This window comes from Malurus melanocephalus, unplaced genomic scaffold, assembly GCF_030028575.1.
Source record: "Malurus melanocephalus ecotype Western Australia unplaced genomic scaffold, MMel_1.1 scaffold_401, whole genome shotgun sequence".
In the NCBI taxonomy this organism is placed as follows: Eukaryota; Metazoa; Chordata; class Aves; order Passeriformes; family Maluridae; genus Malurus; species Malurus melanocephalus.
Window position 1 is genome coordinate 569,239 of NW_026623633.1, and position 17,787 is coordinate 587,025.

The 17,787-nt window shown below is 38.0% G+C and overlaps 1 protein-coding gene across 1 annotated transcript; it reads left to right on the plus strand.

Moving 5' to 3' along the window:
* Nucleotides 1-1,316: 1,316 nt before the first annotated feature.
* On the plus strand, nt 1,317-17,787 carry BOLL (boule homolog, RNA binding protein). Its single transcript, XM_057379315.1, has 11 exons — nt 1,317-1,334; nt 3,426-3,566; nt 6,183-6,274; nt 6,587-6,641; nt 8,063-8,141; nt 10,267-10,433; nt 10,943-11,014; nt 11,697-11,744; nt 12,798-12,923; nt 14,404-14,478; nt 17,770-17,787. Exons 1-11 carry the CDS (start codon nt 1,317-1,319, stop codon nt 17,785-17,787), a joined length of 891 nt encoding a protein of 296 aa, XP_057235298.1.

A 17,787-nucleotide genomic window follows, 5' to 3' on the forward strand; every position in this document is an offset into this window, starting at 1 on the left:
AGTCATTATTTTAAAGCACCCAAAAAAGGTAAACCATGAGAGTAACTAATGGTAGTAGTGATCCTGACATTGAGTCTTGGTGTTGAGCTGCAGTGACTTAGCCTGTGCTAGTTTGGTCACTTTGAAAACCAGTTTTCCCACGTGTGGTGCACACACTTGTCTGCACACCAGCTCTTGTTGTCATCAGATTAAGGATTTCTGTCAGGCTGTATCTTCGTACCTACATTGATTATGAGTTTGGCATTTGAATCACTTTTTTCCAGACCTGTTTAACAGCACAGATATTGTAAGGGCAAAATGCATTTGCAGACAGGATAGAATTATGGAACAAGAGAGCAGGTAGTAGTGCTGTTCAGTAAATGACCACAGAAATAYACTTGACACAAGCATTACTATTGGTGTTTCTCCTCCAGTTAAGTAAGGGCAGGAAAAAAGAATATTTTGAGTTGATTTTGGAGACTGGTCATGAAAGTGAGTCTCTAGCAGACCCCAAATTCTATCTCTAGGGCGATCTCAGACCCACAGCTGTTCTCAAGCCAGCCCGTCCAGCGTCTTTTGGACAGCTTAGGAAGACCCATTGAGTTAAGAACTTTTACTTCACCTTGACAGCTGTAAAGTCTAAACTGTTTCGACAGTTTTTAGCCCCATCAAGTATGACCGGGTAAGCCAAACACAGGTAACTGTAGTTCTCCCGCAAGGCCAGGTGAAACGCATTACCCTATTTTCCTACCTGTTTCACACTCTAGTTGGGAAGATAAAAACCCAGCTGGCAGTTACCTCTTGTTTCCGCAAGTGCCAGGGAAATTGTTGGAGGGAGGTTTCTGGGCTGCCTCAAGGCTTCAAAGCGCGGTTCCGAGAGGTAGTACTGGCACCTTACTCAAAGCCCGTACGCCGGGGAGACAAGACAGCCGCGCAGGTGCTGTTGCTGCGCGGAGAGGGGAGCGCAGAGCAGCCGGAGGGCCCGAGAGCCGSCGGGGCAGCGGCACAAGCGGCAGCGCTTTAGCGGCCGCGAGCTCCCCGCTCCGGGCGGCGCGGGAGAACCTTGGGGCGGGCTGAGAGCAGAAGCASCCCCGGCCGCCCCGTCGCAGGGAACCCGCGAGGGTCCTCGGGGCCCCCGGGGAGAGGGATTGCGACAGGGCGGATTTCACAGCGTGCCTCCCACCCTTGCGCTTCGGGCCACGATCGCCAGGCTGTGCCTCCCCCGCCCACTGCAGGCCCGTCCCCGCCGGTGTGCGTCAGCCGGGCGCGAGGCGGGGCTGAGGAGCGCCACGCGTGCCGGGAACGTGCCGGGGCCCAGGCGACGGCTGTGAGGAGCGATGGATCCCGAGGGCGCGGTGAGGAGCCCGGCGGGCCCGCGGGGCTTTGCAGCCGCCCGGGAGGGCGAGCGGGGCAGCGGGGCCGTASTGCTGGGGCGCCCCGGCTCGCGGCCGCCCGCGCGGCACCGCCATTTTGTCCGTGGCGGCCTCAGGCTGTGGAGAAGCCGCTGGCGGCCCCGAGTGTGCGGGACGCGGTRCCGGGGCGACGGGGTCTGGATCGGACCTTGCGGCGCACCGACTGTGCAAAATAGAGGTGTTTAGCGGGTGAAGTGCGGTTAATCACCAGGCCTTCGTGGAGTTTGGTTGGTTGACCGTGGGTGTGCTAAATGTAAAAATGAAAATAGCGATTCTGCRAACGAGTTATCAAACGCGAAGTAATCCGTAAAAAATATTGATAAATGTCCGTATCTGTATTGCTTGCRGAAAGTGACAAAATGGAAGTTTAAACAAACAGTAGAAACAATATTTAGGCAAGTGATGTGCCGTTGGCACATACGTATTTTTTTTAGTGCCACACTGCTAATTAAGAGATGGTTATCAGAATGCATGTCTGAAAATGTTACAGAACTCACTGGGWTTTACTATATTTACAGCTGGGAGTTCATAAGTGGTGTGTTTAATTCCTTATTTCTTCCATTGAGGTTTTTGTATTTGTGGGTTACTTTAATAAATCAACTCTAAAACTTGTGTGGAGAAATTGCCATTTGGGATCTTTGAGGTAAGGAATACATTTTGTCTGTGGTGTCAGCTGTTAATTGTTACCGTTGGAACCGGAAGTTTTCACGCTGAACACAATTGCTGGATGTTTGTACAGTTAGAGTGTTGTCTTGGGTGTGAGAGATGGAGAGTGTMAACTGGTTTGTCCTGAGATGGAGAATGTCAACTGGTTTGTCCTTCAGGATTTTTTCCTTGCAAAAAACAGACCTCTTTGGGATTGTAGTGACTATGTTTGTTCCTTGCCTCCTAGGTGGGTGGGTTTTGTTTGGGTTAGCCGGCACTCTAGGTTAATATTCCCACTAGGTGAGATGCATACTAGATTCTCCTGAACAGATTAGGTTAACAGCCTGGGGTTTTCCTTTACCCCAAGTGTGCGTGTTTTAGTGAACTTGGAAAGCACTTGTGTCTTCTCTAAAACTAAAATTGTGTGAACTAAGCTGGATTTTTGTCTTCTAAATACCCAAAATAATAGCAATAAGTAGCACTTAGTARCACTTAGCACTTACTACTTATTACTTAGTAGGAGTAATTCTCAGGTAACTAAAGAAATACCAAATAATTSTATTGGAGAAATTAATGACAATGCTATATGGCTGCTTTACAGCTATATCKTACAGTTAGGGTTGACTTTGTAAGGCAGTATTAGTTTGTTTTGAAAGAGTTTACCGTGAAATGGTTTCACAGTTCCCAGGTTAAGCAATGCTGGAAGCTCAAACATCCAGCAGGCTTCAATAAGTAATAGTTCCCATGAAGATTCCACTTTGTTCCTGTACTGAGGCAAAAGCAATCTGGTTGTTCTTCTGCAGAGGGAATCTCTGTTCAGACCATTGTGTGCTGTGYTTGTTGGCCAAGAGAGTGTTGAATTAAAACACTGTTCTTCAAGACCTCTTCTTACCAGGTGTATGGAACTTCTTGATTGTATGTGATGGAATTATGGGTGCTTAGYGCTTGGAAAATAAACCAAAGTCTGTTGCAGAAAGCAGAATTCTGTAGATGTGTGTGAGAACACAGATTGAGTTTAAAATATCCATTCTATGTAGGCTTAAAATAAAGGTTTCTAATAGATGTAAGATACTCTGTGTAATAGAATTAATCTGATATTTATACAGTGGGGGTGCTGTGCAAATTGAACCAACATTGGTGTCCAGTTTGGATAGCGTTTGACACCGGACTTCAGACCATAGTGTATTCACTAAGTTGCTGAATTGATTAAGACTAAGCTTATGTTTAAACACTGAGCTACAATCTGAATAGAAAGACATTGTTCATGTGCAGTTCTTCAGTGTTTGCTGTGCCTTCCAAAAAATTCTGTGTGTATTGTCTGTTGAGAATTGTTTCATTTACTAAGAAGTAACATGTAAGATTTAGAAAATCTTTTCTTTCAATCCGCAGRCCACTGATCAGATGCAAACAGAATCTTTACCTTCATGTCCCAGCACTGTTTCACCGGTGAGGTTAAATAATCTGATCGGTTCTCCAAGGTTTGGAACAGTTACTCCAAATCGTGTYTTTGTTGGAGGAATTGATTTTAAGGTATTCTTACCTCTTTTTGCTTCTAAATGATCATTTATAACCCTGCAAAAATCAGGGGAAAATGAGGGACACAGTCACATTTATTTGTTTAGATGGTAAATCCTCTTCACTGCAGTATCCAAACCAAGAGCAGAGAATAAAGCTTTGTGCCTTGATTTACATAACTGTTCTACAAAGTTGACTGTACATCTAGCTGCTAGAAGCTTTTGGCACACTGCTTTTTCAGAATTTTCTTCTTTCAAAGGAGGTAGCCTTTGTCATCAGCAGAGCTAACGGCAGAAAAGTATGTAGTAGGTTTTGTTTATGTATAACACTTAGTGCGATTTAATAAACTGTCACAATGTTTTGTGTGGCCAGTGAAGCAAGTRTCAGTAGCTTTTGTTTCTCTAACACTTCCGGTTCTTACAAAGAATTATGGTGCATATATTCCTCACTGTAGTAATTTTCATAAAGGCAAGAATTTGTTTTTATAGTATGAAGGCTTCTCTGGATAATTTGCAGTACTGATCTTCGTTCTTAGAATGTTTGTGCCTTTGCATATTCCCTAAAATCCTCAAATACATTAAGCCACTCTTACCTTGTTCAGTTGCTTTTAACATTTGTGACAAGCTTAGGGTTAAGGGGGTTTTTTATTATTCCCACTTTAGATAATTAAGTCATTGACTTTGGCAAAGAGTGCTGCTTAGTTGTTGCSCTTTTTCCTACTAAGAGTATCTTCTGTGCCTTACTCCTAAACTGAGACCTTTTGAGTGCTGACTCATTTGAAGAGGAACAACAACTGACAATTCTCTCAGGCTATTTTGCATAACAAATGCAAGGAATTCCAGAATCTTCTATCTTCTATTTGGCTGAGATAATTCAAATAGAGGTGTTTCTATTTCAGGAGATGTCTTGGGCCTTCAGTACATTTGGGCTTTATCAAAGAGGCACAGCTGCTTTTTGCAGCAGTAGCAAGCAAATTCTGGAGCTATAAAAAGACCTCTCTCACTCTGTTCTATCTTCACTGCAATTTCAAAGGTTAAAATACTGTTCTGTTTAACATCAATWCTTTTAATAGCTACCATACTTATTGTTCATTTTGAAGGGTCTCTTGGCTTGGTTCACTTGCTGATACCTCAAAATTTATTATGAAATTGTGTTTTCAACAGCAGTTTAAGCATGTTGATAAAAAGAAGATGGCATTTTTTTTTACAGAGGGGAGAGGAAATAGAATAGCAATTTTAGTTGCACTTCCATTTGGTATGGTTCTTTACATCAAATACAGTCTTAAATTTCTGATCTAATCCATAGATTAGACAAGACTGTCAGTCTTGTATTCCTTTCCATTGGAAGTCTCATGGCAAAAAGTATTTGAGTTTGGGGGATTTTTTTTTTTACACCAGAGGTCTTATTCAAGTTAGCTGGGGCAATGCAGAAACTATTGACTTTATTTTTGTGAAAAAGGGAGTCACTTRATCAACCAAGATTTATTTGCTTTCTAGCAAGCTCTTTCATGATTTTGCTGTTTTGTCTATCAACATGGCAGTGATTCCTGTTTGTAAGAGGAAACATCTGTTCTCTTAAATTTAGAGAAACAATCCAGTGGGAGAAACTACAGTTGAATATTTTCATCTTKATCTGAAGAGCTCTTTCTGTAGTGATGCAGGTCATTGACATAGGCTAATGCTAAGCCTTTACCTTCCTTAAGAATCTGACAAGTGTCTTTGTCTTACAAGCCGGGAAAGGCAAGTCCTGAAAATTGTACACATCCAATCAAGGTCATTCACCAAAAGTAGAACAGTACTTGTGGGATACTTTAAGAGAAAAGTACAGATGAAGGATGCATGCATCTAACAAAATTTAAATTTCACATGTGGTGTTTGGAGCATCATATGTGATAYACCCTTACATTGTAAAAAAAGATTCATAGAGAGCGGAGGAGTGTTCACATAGCTTAGGTGTGCCTTTCCATTAGAAACTTGTTTTACTCCCTGCATACTCAAAAGGGGGCAGTTCCTTCCTAGAGGATTTAGAAAAGGTTATTTCAATGGAGAGTTGTCTCACTTAACTACAATGGGCAGTTCCTATGGTGTGCCTGTACATATATGCAGATTCTCATGTTAAAACTACTTCAGAAAGAGAGCTCAAGGTGAATTCAATGGATTTGACTACTAAATCACTGTGGTTTAGTAGGATTTTTCTTTTATTTAAGTGGCCTATATATATATCTTTTATGAAAGCCTACGTACTCTGCTTTTGAAGTTTAAAGTATGGTAGTGATTTTTTTCATACTGTAACCTGCTTTAGCACGTAATGGACAAAAACTAAAATTCGGATCAGTACACCTCATTCAGTGATCTTAATGGTAAAAGGGCAGTTGTTACATAAATCTACTACAGAGAAGTTTTAATGGCTTTCTAGAACTTTTGCTGAATGATTAATGCAGTAATTAAAGGGGCCTTGAKGCTCACAGTTGCTCATTCTTCTGTCTTCATATGCAGGGTTATAATTAGTTTGTAGCAAAYTTCATCCAAAGTATGTCTATTAATAATGTTACAGTAAACATTGAATTAATTAATTGAATAACTATGCAAACCAACTTTTCTTTTTTTTTCCCCTCTTGATTTACTGTACTAGACTAATGAAAATGACCTGAAGAAGTTCTTTGCTCAGTATGGCAGTGTGACAGAAGTGAAGATAATAAATGACAGAGCTGGAGTRTCAAAGGGGTTGGTATAGTAGAATAAGTGCATTGTGGAAATTGAGAATAACAGAAAACTGACTGACTCTAGTAAATTTGGTTTGATTTTTCATAGCTCATAATATTTTATCATTGGTGGTCTAGTTACTCTGTGTATGCAAGAATCTGTTCTTGCCCTTTTGGTATCTCTGTATAAATGTCTCCAATTTGCATAACCATTCTATGGTTGTTCTTACCCATCAGTTTGCCTTGGAATGTCACTGTACTGTACATCAAGTAACAATGTGCTGTGTTTGTCAATACCAACTTTAGAGGCTTAGCTTCTGTAATTTTTGTTTAGGTATGGCTTTGTTACGTTTGAAACCCAAGAAGAGGCCCAGAAGATTTTGCAAGATGTAAGTGATAATCCCCATTGTGTTTCTCAATTTAATGAAATAACTCTTTTCATACTAGGCATGAGTAGTCTGGTCCTCTGTTTGCCAAGTTGTATTTAAAGATAAGTTTGGTCTGATAGTTAATAAAATGGTTTAAAGAGATTTAAGTTAAGATTTATACTGAGATATTCTGGAACTAAGGAAGGAAATTCTAGTTCATAGTACTGTTTTTGACTTTGACATTGGTCTTTATTTCCTTAGTCTATAAATGGTGTACAGTACACATAGAGTTATAAAAGTTTTATCCTTCATATTCCACTGCTGTCAAGATTTTTGTATGGAAAGTATGAAGATAACTGCTGTTTTTTATTCTGACATGTTTCTCTGTCAGCCCTGATGTAATTCTTTTTAGTAACAGTTGGGTTCCCTTGAGGTCTTCAGTGATGAAGCTCATGTCATATAATTTTTCCTTCTCTTAGCTTCTCTTTACTGTCTTGATGCTCCTTGTGGAGCCTTCCTTGAGGCAAGGTCAGCACTTTCGTTTATTTTGTTTTGTGAAATGAGTGCTCTTGTGTTTTGGTTGGAATACATTGGAGACATTCAGGAGTCAGGATTTACTCTCTCATGTGAGGATATCCACATACAGGGGGAAAAAACCTCAAGAAGATGGTGTCTGAGACATGCMAATTGCCTTCTCATAATTAGAAGGCTGGTTAAAATGTTGGCARTTCCAAACCTTTGTTTGAAATTGGTGGAACTAAAAAAGCATATAGGGAGGAACTTCTTGAGACAGCTGTCTTTCTTGCCTTTTGTTTTTTTGGTTTTTTKTAATACTTTTATTTCTGTAAACTGAACACCAATAGTACTGAGTAACATTTTGAAAGTGGCTTAGTCTTTTTGCTCCTTTTGTAAYTGAAAGGCTGTTCCATGTGAAGTCTTGCTGATGTTTTACTTTGCCTACTGTCATTTCCATAATTTACATCTCCTACAATTCTATCAACTTTTTCATCTTTGCAGATTTCTACTATTTCATATTTGTCTTAAGATCATGTAGCATMTAGGTCTTTCTCCATCTTAACCTGAGTTTGTAGGCTTTAATTTATGGATGAAGTTTTTTTTTGTTTTGTACTTTTGAATTTCTTTTTATATCAAACTCTGATCATATTTTGCACTGATTGTTTGGATTTTTTTATCCTACTCTTCTTAGTAATGTCTCCAGAATTTTCTTTYATGTTGCAGTCTTCTAAATACGTGTTAGTATTTAAAACAGACCTTGAGGAGTTTCACCAGATTCCTGATGCATATCCTAGGRTCAGGTTTCAGTGTGTCTGCCCAAATGCTCAATGTGTCTAACCTATTAAGTACCTTGTCTGCTTGGGATTTTTCAGTTCTTCAGCACCTATATCTGTGTAGAAAATGATGTCTTCTTTTTTTAATTCCAGGCTAAAAAACTCAACTATAAAGATAAGAAATTGAATATCGGCCCAGCAATAAGAAAACAAGTGCGGAGTCCTAATGCTCGTATGTATTTTTACTTGTGTTTGCATGTTGTGGTTATGAATATAAGTTTTTAACCAAGGTGTACCTGGTCTTGCACTACACTAATGCTGTGTGTGGAATGTGCTCAGAATGGTTTGCAGTGGAAGAAAATGCATGCTACTGGAAGTGTCCAGATAAATAGATTTATGGTCTCTTTAGCTCTCATTGTTTTGTTTCTTTTACTTTTGTGGAGAGAGTAACTTATCTAGGAACAAACTGAATGGAAATGCAAGCTGCCTAGCAGAACATAAAATCAAAACATCTTGAGTGTCCTCACAGGTACTACAGAATAAAGCGAGCTGTGCTGGTTAGTTGCTTTGTTATTCATTGATTGATTTATGTTACCAAAATCTGTATCACTTCAGGATTGTTGCATCTTGCCTTCTGTGGTAGAAACCCATAAGGAGTGGTTTGTTGTAGTCACCACTCTATTCTTGAGCTCTTTGTTCAAAGATACTGAATGGATAGTAAAAATGTACACTGTGAATCACCAGCTTTTAAGATGAGATCTGTGAGTTAGTTAGAGCTATGTGTCAGAGATGTAAAATAGATTTCCTTTTTAAATGCAGCAGTTAGTTAAGTGTACTTATAACTTTGCTTCAGTATTTGTCCTRTGGCAYCTTTTGGAGGAGTTAGGAAAAACCCATCCTTTGCTCATCTTCAGTCTGAGGACAGAATACAGAAGAATGGTGGTTTAATTCTGAAGTTTTCTTTAGTTTCTGTCCTAATGTCTGTTAGAAGTAGTTCATGTGTATATTAATGCTGGTGGTACAAGCTGAAGACAGGAAATTTGTCTCTTTCCCTGCCATATGCCTAGTTATGCCCCTTTCCCTTGCATAAGTATATGGGCCATTATTTACCCCAGGGGAAATGTAATACTTGTTCCAACTTTATAGCTTCCTTCCTCTGGAAATTACTCAGTATGATCTTTGCTCAATCATCGTCACAAGATTATATGCCAGTTTCTTGCTGAGCTTTGTTTCATTTTCCATCTTTGACTTGTACTTTCTCAGTTGTGTTGCCCTGTRTGTGAGGCATTRTATTTAGCAGAATTAAACAGCTAAMCCATATACTGCTGTCCTATGTARCCCACATATATAGTGCTTGTCTTTCATACTCTGAAGGAAAATGATTTTTAGCTCTTCAGCCAGCATAGGACCGTTTGTGGTAAGAGCTTTGAACATACTGGGAGGGCCACCTGGTTTGCTTTTCCCCACCATCTAAATGTATTTTTTCATCACAGGGAGTTTTATGYGTTTGATGGAAAACATTTCCTTTTGCTTTGCCAGACTTATTCAACACTGGCAAGAATGTTTGTGTAATGTACTTGGTAGTTAATGGAGTGGATGGGGTTGTTGGCTACGGGATCCTTCCTGCTGACCTCCTCAATAAGTGCTATTCTAGATTGCTTATTGGAGCTAAAACAGCCTTTAGTTTTCCTAAGGTGTACTTACCATTATCCTTACAAACATCTTAGCTTGCCGTGTCTATGGCTAATATTTCAGCTGTATTGTATCCAAGTGTCTTAAAGCTTTTCTAGGAATTAGTCAAACTTACCATCAATAAAAGCTCGAGTCCTTGTGTCACCCTTCTTGGTCTTCCACTTACTGTGCTGGTGATCTCTGCAGTRTTCTGTTGGATTATAAAATGGCACTTCATGGTGGCTCTTAGCTTTCCAAGATRTAAAACTAAAACTTGCTTAGTGATATTGTTTGTATTGTGTTCTTTCTGATTTTTTTTCTGTACTATGTTACTATTTTGTGAATTCGATTTCAGTTTTACAGAATTAATTTTCCCTTGTTTAAATTTCTCTAGAGAGGTCTCCCCATGTTATGTCTTGTGTTCAGTAATTTATACGGATGTCTTCTTCTGCAGCTCTTTCCATCTAGCTCTGGAGACATCCTGTGGCCATCTGCTTTCATGATTGTGTTCGAGAGGGAATTGAGGTGATACTGGACACACTGAACCATGTTCTTCCCTTTTGAATGTTTTGGGGTTTTTTTTTCTGTGAGGATGAGAAATTATCTTCCTTGTTCTTTTTTTTTTTCATAATGTGCACATCTAGAAAAGAGATATTTGTGAATAAGTTTTAAAATATTTATTCCAGGCTCTGCTGTAACACCACAAGCTGGTACAATGTATGCAACCACTGCTGTATCACCAGAAGCTGGTACAATGTACTTAACCACTTCGAGTGGATATCCATATGTTTACCATAATGGAGTGGCTTACTTTCATACRTCTGAAGTTTCTCCTGTTCAGCAGCCATGGCCAGTAAGGAATTAWTTTTGGTATATGTGCTTTTCTGTAGACCAGGATAACTGCAATGTTTTCAAGTCCCTCCTGCTTCCAGTTTCTTCAGCTATGCCACATGCTAGATGTTTAAATGGCTTCCTTATATTAGGCTGTTTATTTTGCGGTTGTTAAATATCACTTCAGTTTATTTTGCTTTTGCAGGTTACTTTTGCTTTGGTGTGACCTCTTGGATAGGAGAGTTCACAATTAGTTGGGGCCTTACGCCAGGCCTAAGTCTCTAGGTAGTGCTGGCCTAGTGCTTTCTGGAAATGTCTAAGTTGATATGCCAGAGAGTTTTGTTTGATCTAACACGRGCCCTTAGAGACAGTGGGTTTGAAGAAGCTTAGGTGTAGGTTAAAACTTGGTGAATCATTTTCAAAAGGGAGGGAAGGTTGGTTCAGCATTATAGTACCCCAGAGCTGTGTTTAATAGGAGTGACAATTTTTGAAATGACTGCATTAAGATTTGTAACTGCTTTTCTTTGGAAGTCTCGCTCTGTTTCCAGTTCACCTGTGATGGTTGCTCCACCTGTSTATCAGTCTCCTACGTACCATTATCAGGTATCTGTTTGGAAATTATTTTCAGACCATCACTACTCCTCCAGCCATGCAATACTGTTTGCAGCACTGTCCTACATCTGTTCATTCTTAGGAAATAAAAAGACTGTTCAGAATAGTAGTGTAAAACATATTTTAACTTCATGAAAAACTGTATTCTAGGGCAGAGAGTCTATTTTGCTTAGGTAGCTACATCAAAGTATAACAAATTACATTTTCTTTTGTGTTGCAAGACAACTGGTTTAGTATCATCCTTTTACGATCTAAGCCAAACTCCTGCTCCAGGTAGGGCTGGTTAGATCAGGGTTCTTGTCCAGCTGGGTTTTAGGTAGCTCCAGTAGTAGAGATTCCACCCAGCTTTGCTGTACAGCATCTTCCAAGACTTGCCCCTTCTCATGGTAAAAGACTTTTTTCCTTTTGGGGTTCCAGCTTGGGTCCATTGATTCTCGTGCACTGAGCACCACTGTTGAGAATCTGACTTTAGTATTTTTGAAGTTCATGAAATAGCCAAGTTGAAGTCTTAGTGGAAATAAATAAAAACATGTTCCTGAATAGTTTGGACCTTAAGGAGAGTAATATTTCCTCTTTCTAGTTAAGAATTACTTAGAGATTTGAAAATAATAGTGTTCTCTGTGTATTCRTTTGTTCTTCATTACATTCATAACATCTTTTTGTTCAATTTTAGGCACCAACACAGTGTCTTTCAAGTCAGTGGCAGTGGTCTGTTCCACAGGTAAATACAGTTCAGTTGCAATAATTTACCATAACTTTTCACCTGGTTTGAAGATCTGGTGTGCTTTTCTCAGAATGACATTTCCCACTATTCACAACTTGGTCAAAACGAGKATTAATTGTTATATTTTAGTWATKTATTTACTACATTTRCTGCTACAACAGAAGGTATAAAATRTATTTATTGAAACATYAAATAKAAAKCTGATGTRAAGAAAGCATTTTCCCCTTCAATTTARTAAAGAATTTGTATCAGATTACCTGATAAATTCTTGGAGGCAGGTAAAAATTGCCAAATTTTGCCTGGTTAAAGAAATGTGTAGTAACTATCTCATTAACTGATATTAACTGTGATGTTTCATAGGAGTATTATTAGCAGAAGCATGTGGACACACACATAGGGTGAAATTAGAAATTATTCAGGTTCCTGAAATAGGAAGAAGAGCTTGAAACAGTTAACTTAGTCATTTTGGGGGGAGAGTTTTATCTCTTTTGTAATAGAGCAGTTAATGTGGAAATCTTGACACTTGAGGAACTTTTAAGAGTTCAAGCCTGAAAGGAGGACCAGGTTCCTTAAGTTGAACTCTTACAATGCAGCCTCATCAGTTTAGCAGCAGCCAGCCTTCTGCAATTATGGCTTGTTACACTCCAATAGCTCAATCTGCTGCTTTGAAATTAGGATGCTGAATTATGGAGATAYTGKAATTATTTTTTTTAAAAAAGAAACTTGTTTTAACATTTTTGCAGGGGAAGATTTAACTGTAGTATGTTACTGTGTTCTTAACTTAAATTATTTGTATTTTTTCTTTTTATTACAAGCTTTAGGATTTCACAATGCCCTCCTCCAGCTACTCCCTGACCTTTCTATCCTTTCTGTATCCTGACCTTTCTAGTGACTTTGCTCTTGCTTAGTTTCTTTAGGTTAYCAAAGATTATTTTGACAATTTCTTTTAAAGCTTCATGTTTATGTGTAGCAGAGACTGTAAAATAAGCTTTTTCTTTAGCCTGCTTAAATAATAAAATTTATTTATTAGAATAATGTGTTTTATTTCAGTCTCCTACCTCTTCACCTCCACTCTTGTATCTGCAACCATCTGAAGTCTTTTATCAGCCWATAGGAATTAACCAGGAAGGTGGATGTATATCTCCACCTCACCTAATGGAAGCTGCAGTTCCTGAGGTATTTTTAAAAATGTTTAAAAGTGTACTGAAAATTGAAGTGCTTATTTGCAAGTGAAAAATATAATCTTTTATTTGAAGCACTGGCTGTTAGAGAAGTTAAGTCAACTGTTTCAGTACTTATGCTGCTGTTGAATAATTTCAGGTGTCCTTGAGTTAGGATTTCTCTCGTTTCTGTGGGAGTACTTTGTGAAATAMTTTAGAGATTCACAAATGTATTACAGAGAGCAATATAAAGGCTTGTCAATTGGTTTTGTTTGTAAGTAATGTTTGAGTAAAATGGGAGTCGATTCTTTGGAATGTTGGGTTAATATCCTAAACCACAGTAGCTTCCTGTAGTAATTCTTCTGTGAGTAGAAGCTTAATTCGTCCAGATCATCACAATATTTAGAAACAACAGTGTTTTATTGTACATTAAAAATCACTTAAGAAGCATTAGAAATGTTACTAATACAGAAGCAAAAAAACTGGAACAAAAAAAAAGTTCAAACATGCAACCAGTCTTTTCATAATAGGATATTAAAGATGACGGTTAATGGCTACAGAAAAATCTAATCACAACACATTTTCRATTCTGTATTGATTCTTCTCAAATATTCATTCTTCATATACAAGTAGGCCAAACTAGGTAAATCCTAGTTAAATTAAGTCCTAGTTAAATTAGGATGTCTAATTACTAGTACTAGTAATCWAGCATCATTTCAAAAGCCAATGGGCATTTTATTGCTGCAAGAGAGGTTCCAAAACTTGCATTTTAGCCWTATGAAGTGGAAAATTGTGATATACTGATGTAATTTAATTTCCCTACAAAGATACTGAGTTATACAAGGCTTGAGTTWTTGGGGTTTTTCTTTCTTTTTGAAAGTGCATAAATCTTGGTGTTTTATAATCTTATCATCAGTACTTTTTTACCTTTAGTRTTTAATTAATCAGATACAAACTTGTACGGTGATCTGAATTCTGTGAGCACTAAGAAAATAGATGAWATTAAAGAATACTTGGATACAATGTGCTCTTATTTTACAGGTAGGCAATTTGCTCATGTTACAGGAAGCAGTGGGTCAAATTTTGGAAGAATAATGTAAAATTCCAAGAATAGTCTGTATTACTTGTATGCAAATGTTTTTTTAAGTGTGGTAATGCTGGGAATTAGATTTCAATGTGCTAATCTACATATTAAATCTACACTCSCATTAGAGCTGTGTAAAATGGATTTGTAGTAGAGAAGCTGCTACTTCTGTCCAAGCAAGAGATTTGTGACACTGCTCAAGATAAATTAAGTTTACTAAACTKTACTAATCCATGGGGAAAACATAGATTTAAATATTAAAATTGTGGTTTTTGAAAAGTCAGTAGTTCAGATAAGCATAGCCCACAGTTTGAAATTGTAAKGATTCTAAATTAAGGTGAAATGCTTAAAAACCTAATATTGTGAAACAAGCTTTTGTGCTAATTTTTTGTATTTTTTCTTTTTATAACAGCTGTATTCTGATCATGGAGTTCAGACTCTACAYCACCAGCCTTATGTCCAGAGTCACATAGCCATGCCTGCAGCTGTGAGTATCAAACCAAGATAGTTAAAGCAAGCATGGYAGTATTGCTGTCTTCTTTCTTGAAGCAGTTCCAGTAAGAGAAGAGGGAAATGGATKAAAAGGTCTTTTCTTAATGAATTAATAAATAAGGAAAATGGGAAGTGTTGGAGAAAAACTGAGATTTTTCTTCACTAGAATTTTTGTTACAGAGGGACAAATGTTATTTATTTTGGATCTATTTGGGGAAASTAAAAAGTCAAAACATGACTAGTTACTTTAAGCCAGAGCTAGAGAGTAAACTGCAAATAAAAAGTATTTTGAGAGGAAATGGTGAACTTCATTCAGTTCTTTGACATGATGGTTACAAATCCTTCTCTTTCTCTGGGTCTTCATGTTGGATTCATTACTTCAGCCTTAGAAATCTCCTGTTGTGGAGAGCTGGGAGTTTGAAAMATGGATAATGAAAAACTGTCACAGTTGGTCTCCTCTAGATGTTTTTCTGTGCAGTTCTGATTTAGAAAGCCATTTGATGTTATTCCATGTCACCTGATGCAACTTACTGGATTTTTTTGGTTCTCAGTTTAAAATTTTCTTGCCTAAATTAATAAGGCTGTTCACAGTATAKATGACATGTCAAAACTGAATTACCTGATGACAGAGATCTAAAGTTGTCAGTAATTATACTTGATGATATTACAGCACTTATTTTCTGTGAAAGGTGCTGACTCAGTTGCAAGTGGAAGACTAAACATGAGCGAATAAAAGCAATAAGCTCTCTTCTCCATGCATTTTTCCAGACTATTGTGTAAGGATATGTAATAGATAGTTCCAGCAGAGGGGGCTGTAACATCACTATTGCAGTGGAATAAACTGCCCTGTATTTCTTGCTCATATTTTCTAGTTTTCTCAGAAATCTTGTTATCTAGAATTGAAACCCTGCTCTGTTCAGATCGCAAGTGGATTCACAGATAGTTAAACCCTTACAAAAGCTTATTGAATTGTTACAATGTTATTTTTTATAGCTTGGTGCTAAATAGTCTTGGGGTTTTAGTTTTTATTTCTTTATTTAGCWTCATTTACTAGTAATTAGTAGTTCTAAAATACAACTCTCCCTTGAAAATTTTCAAGTTATCTTCTCTTACCCACTTGGAGCTTGAACATGTTCCACAGATAACTAATATGATTAGCTTGCATTGTGTCTGTCAGTGTGGCTGAGCTCTCAGCAATGATTGAAAAAGGCAAATGTTGTCAGCTGACTGCTGTGTGTTAGGCAAGGGTCATTACCACCTGCTCCCCAGCTGCACAAGACCACTGCCTGSTGGCTGCAATCTTCTTAAAATGCCCCAACAAATAGATTTGCTGCTTGAAAACTGCCAAGTAGTGGCTGTGTAATAGAAAGCAGATGCCTGAAGTAATGACTGTACCTTGAGGGTGATCTGCTATTTGCCTCTAGTGCATTGTGTATTCCCACACAGTACAATTCCTGTGCATTATGCTCGGAGCTCTAAGTCATGTAATGAGAGTAGGGTGCTACAGCCAGTATCCACATATTTTTGACCATTGTAGGATTCTTACAGCTTTCAAATGCAGCTCAAAGCACATCATTCTCTCTGTTCTACCTTTAGTAGAACCAGTAGTAGCCAGTAAGTTGCATCAACAAAATGCTGGTTTTTAATACAAAGCTTTTAATAGTGCTAAATGAAAAGTAGAAGACATTCCCCAACTTCCAACTGTAAATTATTTTGAGATCCAAATTTGGTATTTAATATCATGWTTGAATCCAAAATGCTAATCCCCTCCCTGTGCTCATGTGTTTGCTGATGACYCTTTTATATTCATTTTAAGCTAAATTATTTTAACAATTAGTATCCTGTTCTGTTGATGAGCATGTGGAAGTGACTTTGTGTATTCACATCTATACACATGGATAAGGTTAATATTCATTCTCAAGGGTTGCCAGGTGACACTTTTTTTGGTAGGAAGTGAGAGGATTTTTCATCTCTACTGGATGTTTCAGATCCTCTATCATTTTCTAATGGTATAGGACCTTCTAATCTTTGGATGCTTCCAGAGGATATATGTGAGATAGTGTCTGGTAGTAAAAGTTATGTGGTCTGTAGTAACAGCGGAAACTTGAGGGARGATTGAGATCTATGTTCTTTGATTTCAGACCCAGGAGAAGTACTTCTCAATTAAATTTTGATGTTCCTGGGTGGTTTTCTTGCGTTCTGGGGCATTGGCCTGGTAAATATTTGTTGTATATTTTGTGTGTGTGTGAGGGAGACCAGAAGAGCTGAGCATCACAGTTGCAGTCTACAGAGAGTGAGCAAAGCATTAAAGGGTTCTGGCACGTGGAGGGGAGTGCATGGGTAGGGTTTGGTTTTTTCATGCTTTTGGCTTTTTTTTCTTGTCTGTCCTTTTGAGCCACAGTGTACCTGTTGGGGGTAGGCATGTTTCTAGTCTGTCACAGTTACTGCTGTTCCCATAATTTGTGTCAAACAATGTTTTTTGCTAGCATCAACAGTACCAGATAATGAAGTGTGGTATAGTTCATGGATATTTGCATTCAGATCATAATGGTGCATGGTGGCCTTTGGCTCGTGAGTGCTCTGTAAATTTAACTAAACTTAGCACACTGTGTTTTTCTTTGCAATTWAGTGTAATAAGGGAAGATTTTATGTTCTGTGTTTATCATACGCAAAATGTGTGTTTATAAATGTTTGTGTAGATACACGTGCAAGTGAATTTACGTAAATTGTGTCTTTCAAAAGAATTCTGGTGTAATCATTTGGAGAAAAGTTTAGTTACTTTACACTAGTATTGTGTCTTATTGTCTGATACTCCATCTGAAAAATAAAAAAATTACAGCATGTTTTCTGTATCAGTAAGTGATATTGAAAGAGGTTAAATCTTTTGTTTAAATATATGCTAGTCTAAGAAATAAATCTAAACCTGTAGTTAGATGATTGCCAAGAAACTTGTAACTAGCTGCAGCAARGTCTGTTGCCTCTAAAATGGCTCTTTTAAACTCCACTGAAACCATACTTGCTAATTTGATAATAACTTGGAAAGCTACAGGTGGTGATTTGCTTTTTTTTTTTTCTCACATTGTTTCACTGTGTTCTCCTTCCGAACTTGTCTTTTTCTGTTCTTTTAGTTTACCTTTTACTTCAGTGGTTTTTTTTTCCTTTTGCTTTCACTCAACTCTGTTCTTTCTCTTTACCTGATCACCCTATGGAGCATTCACTGTTTAGTCATTTGRGCCATTCTGGTCTATCTATACTGATTAATTTTTTTTTTTTTCTTTTTGTCCAGTCCTTCCTGTGTGGTTGA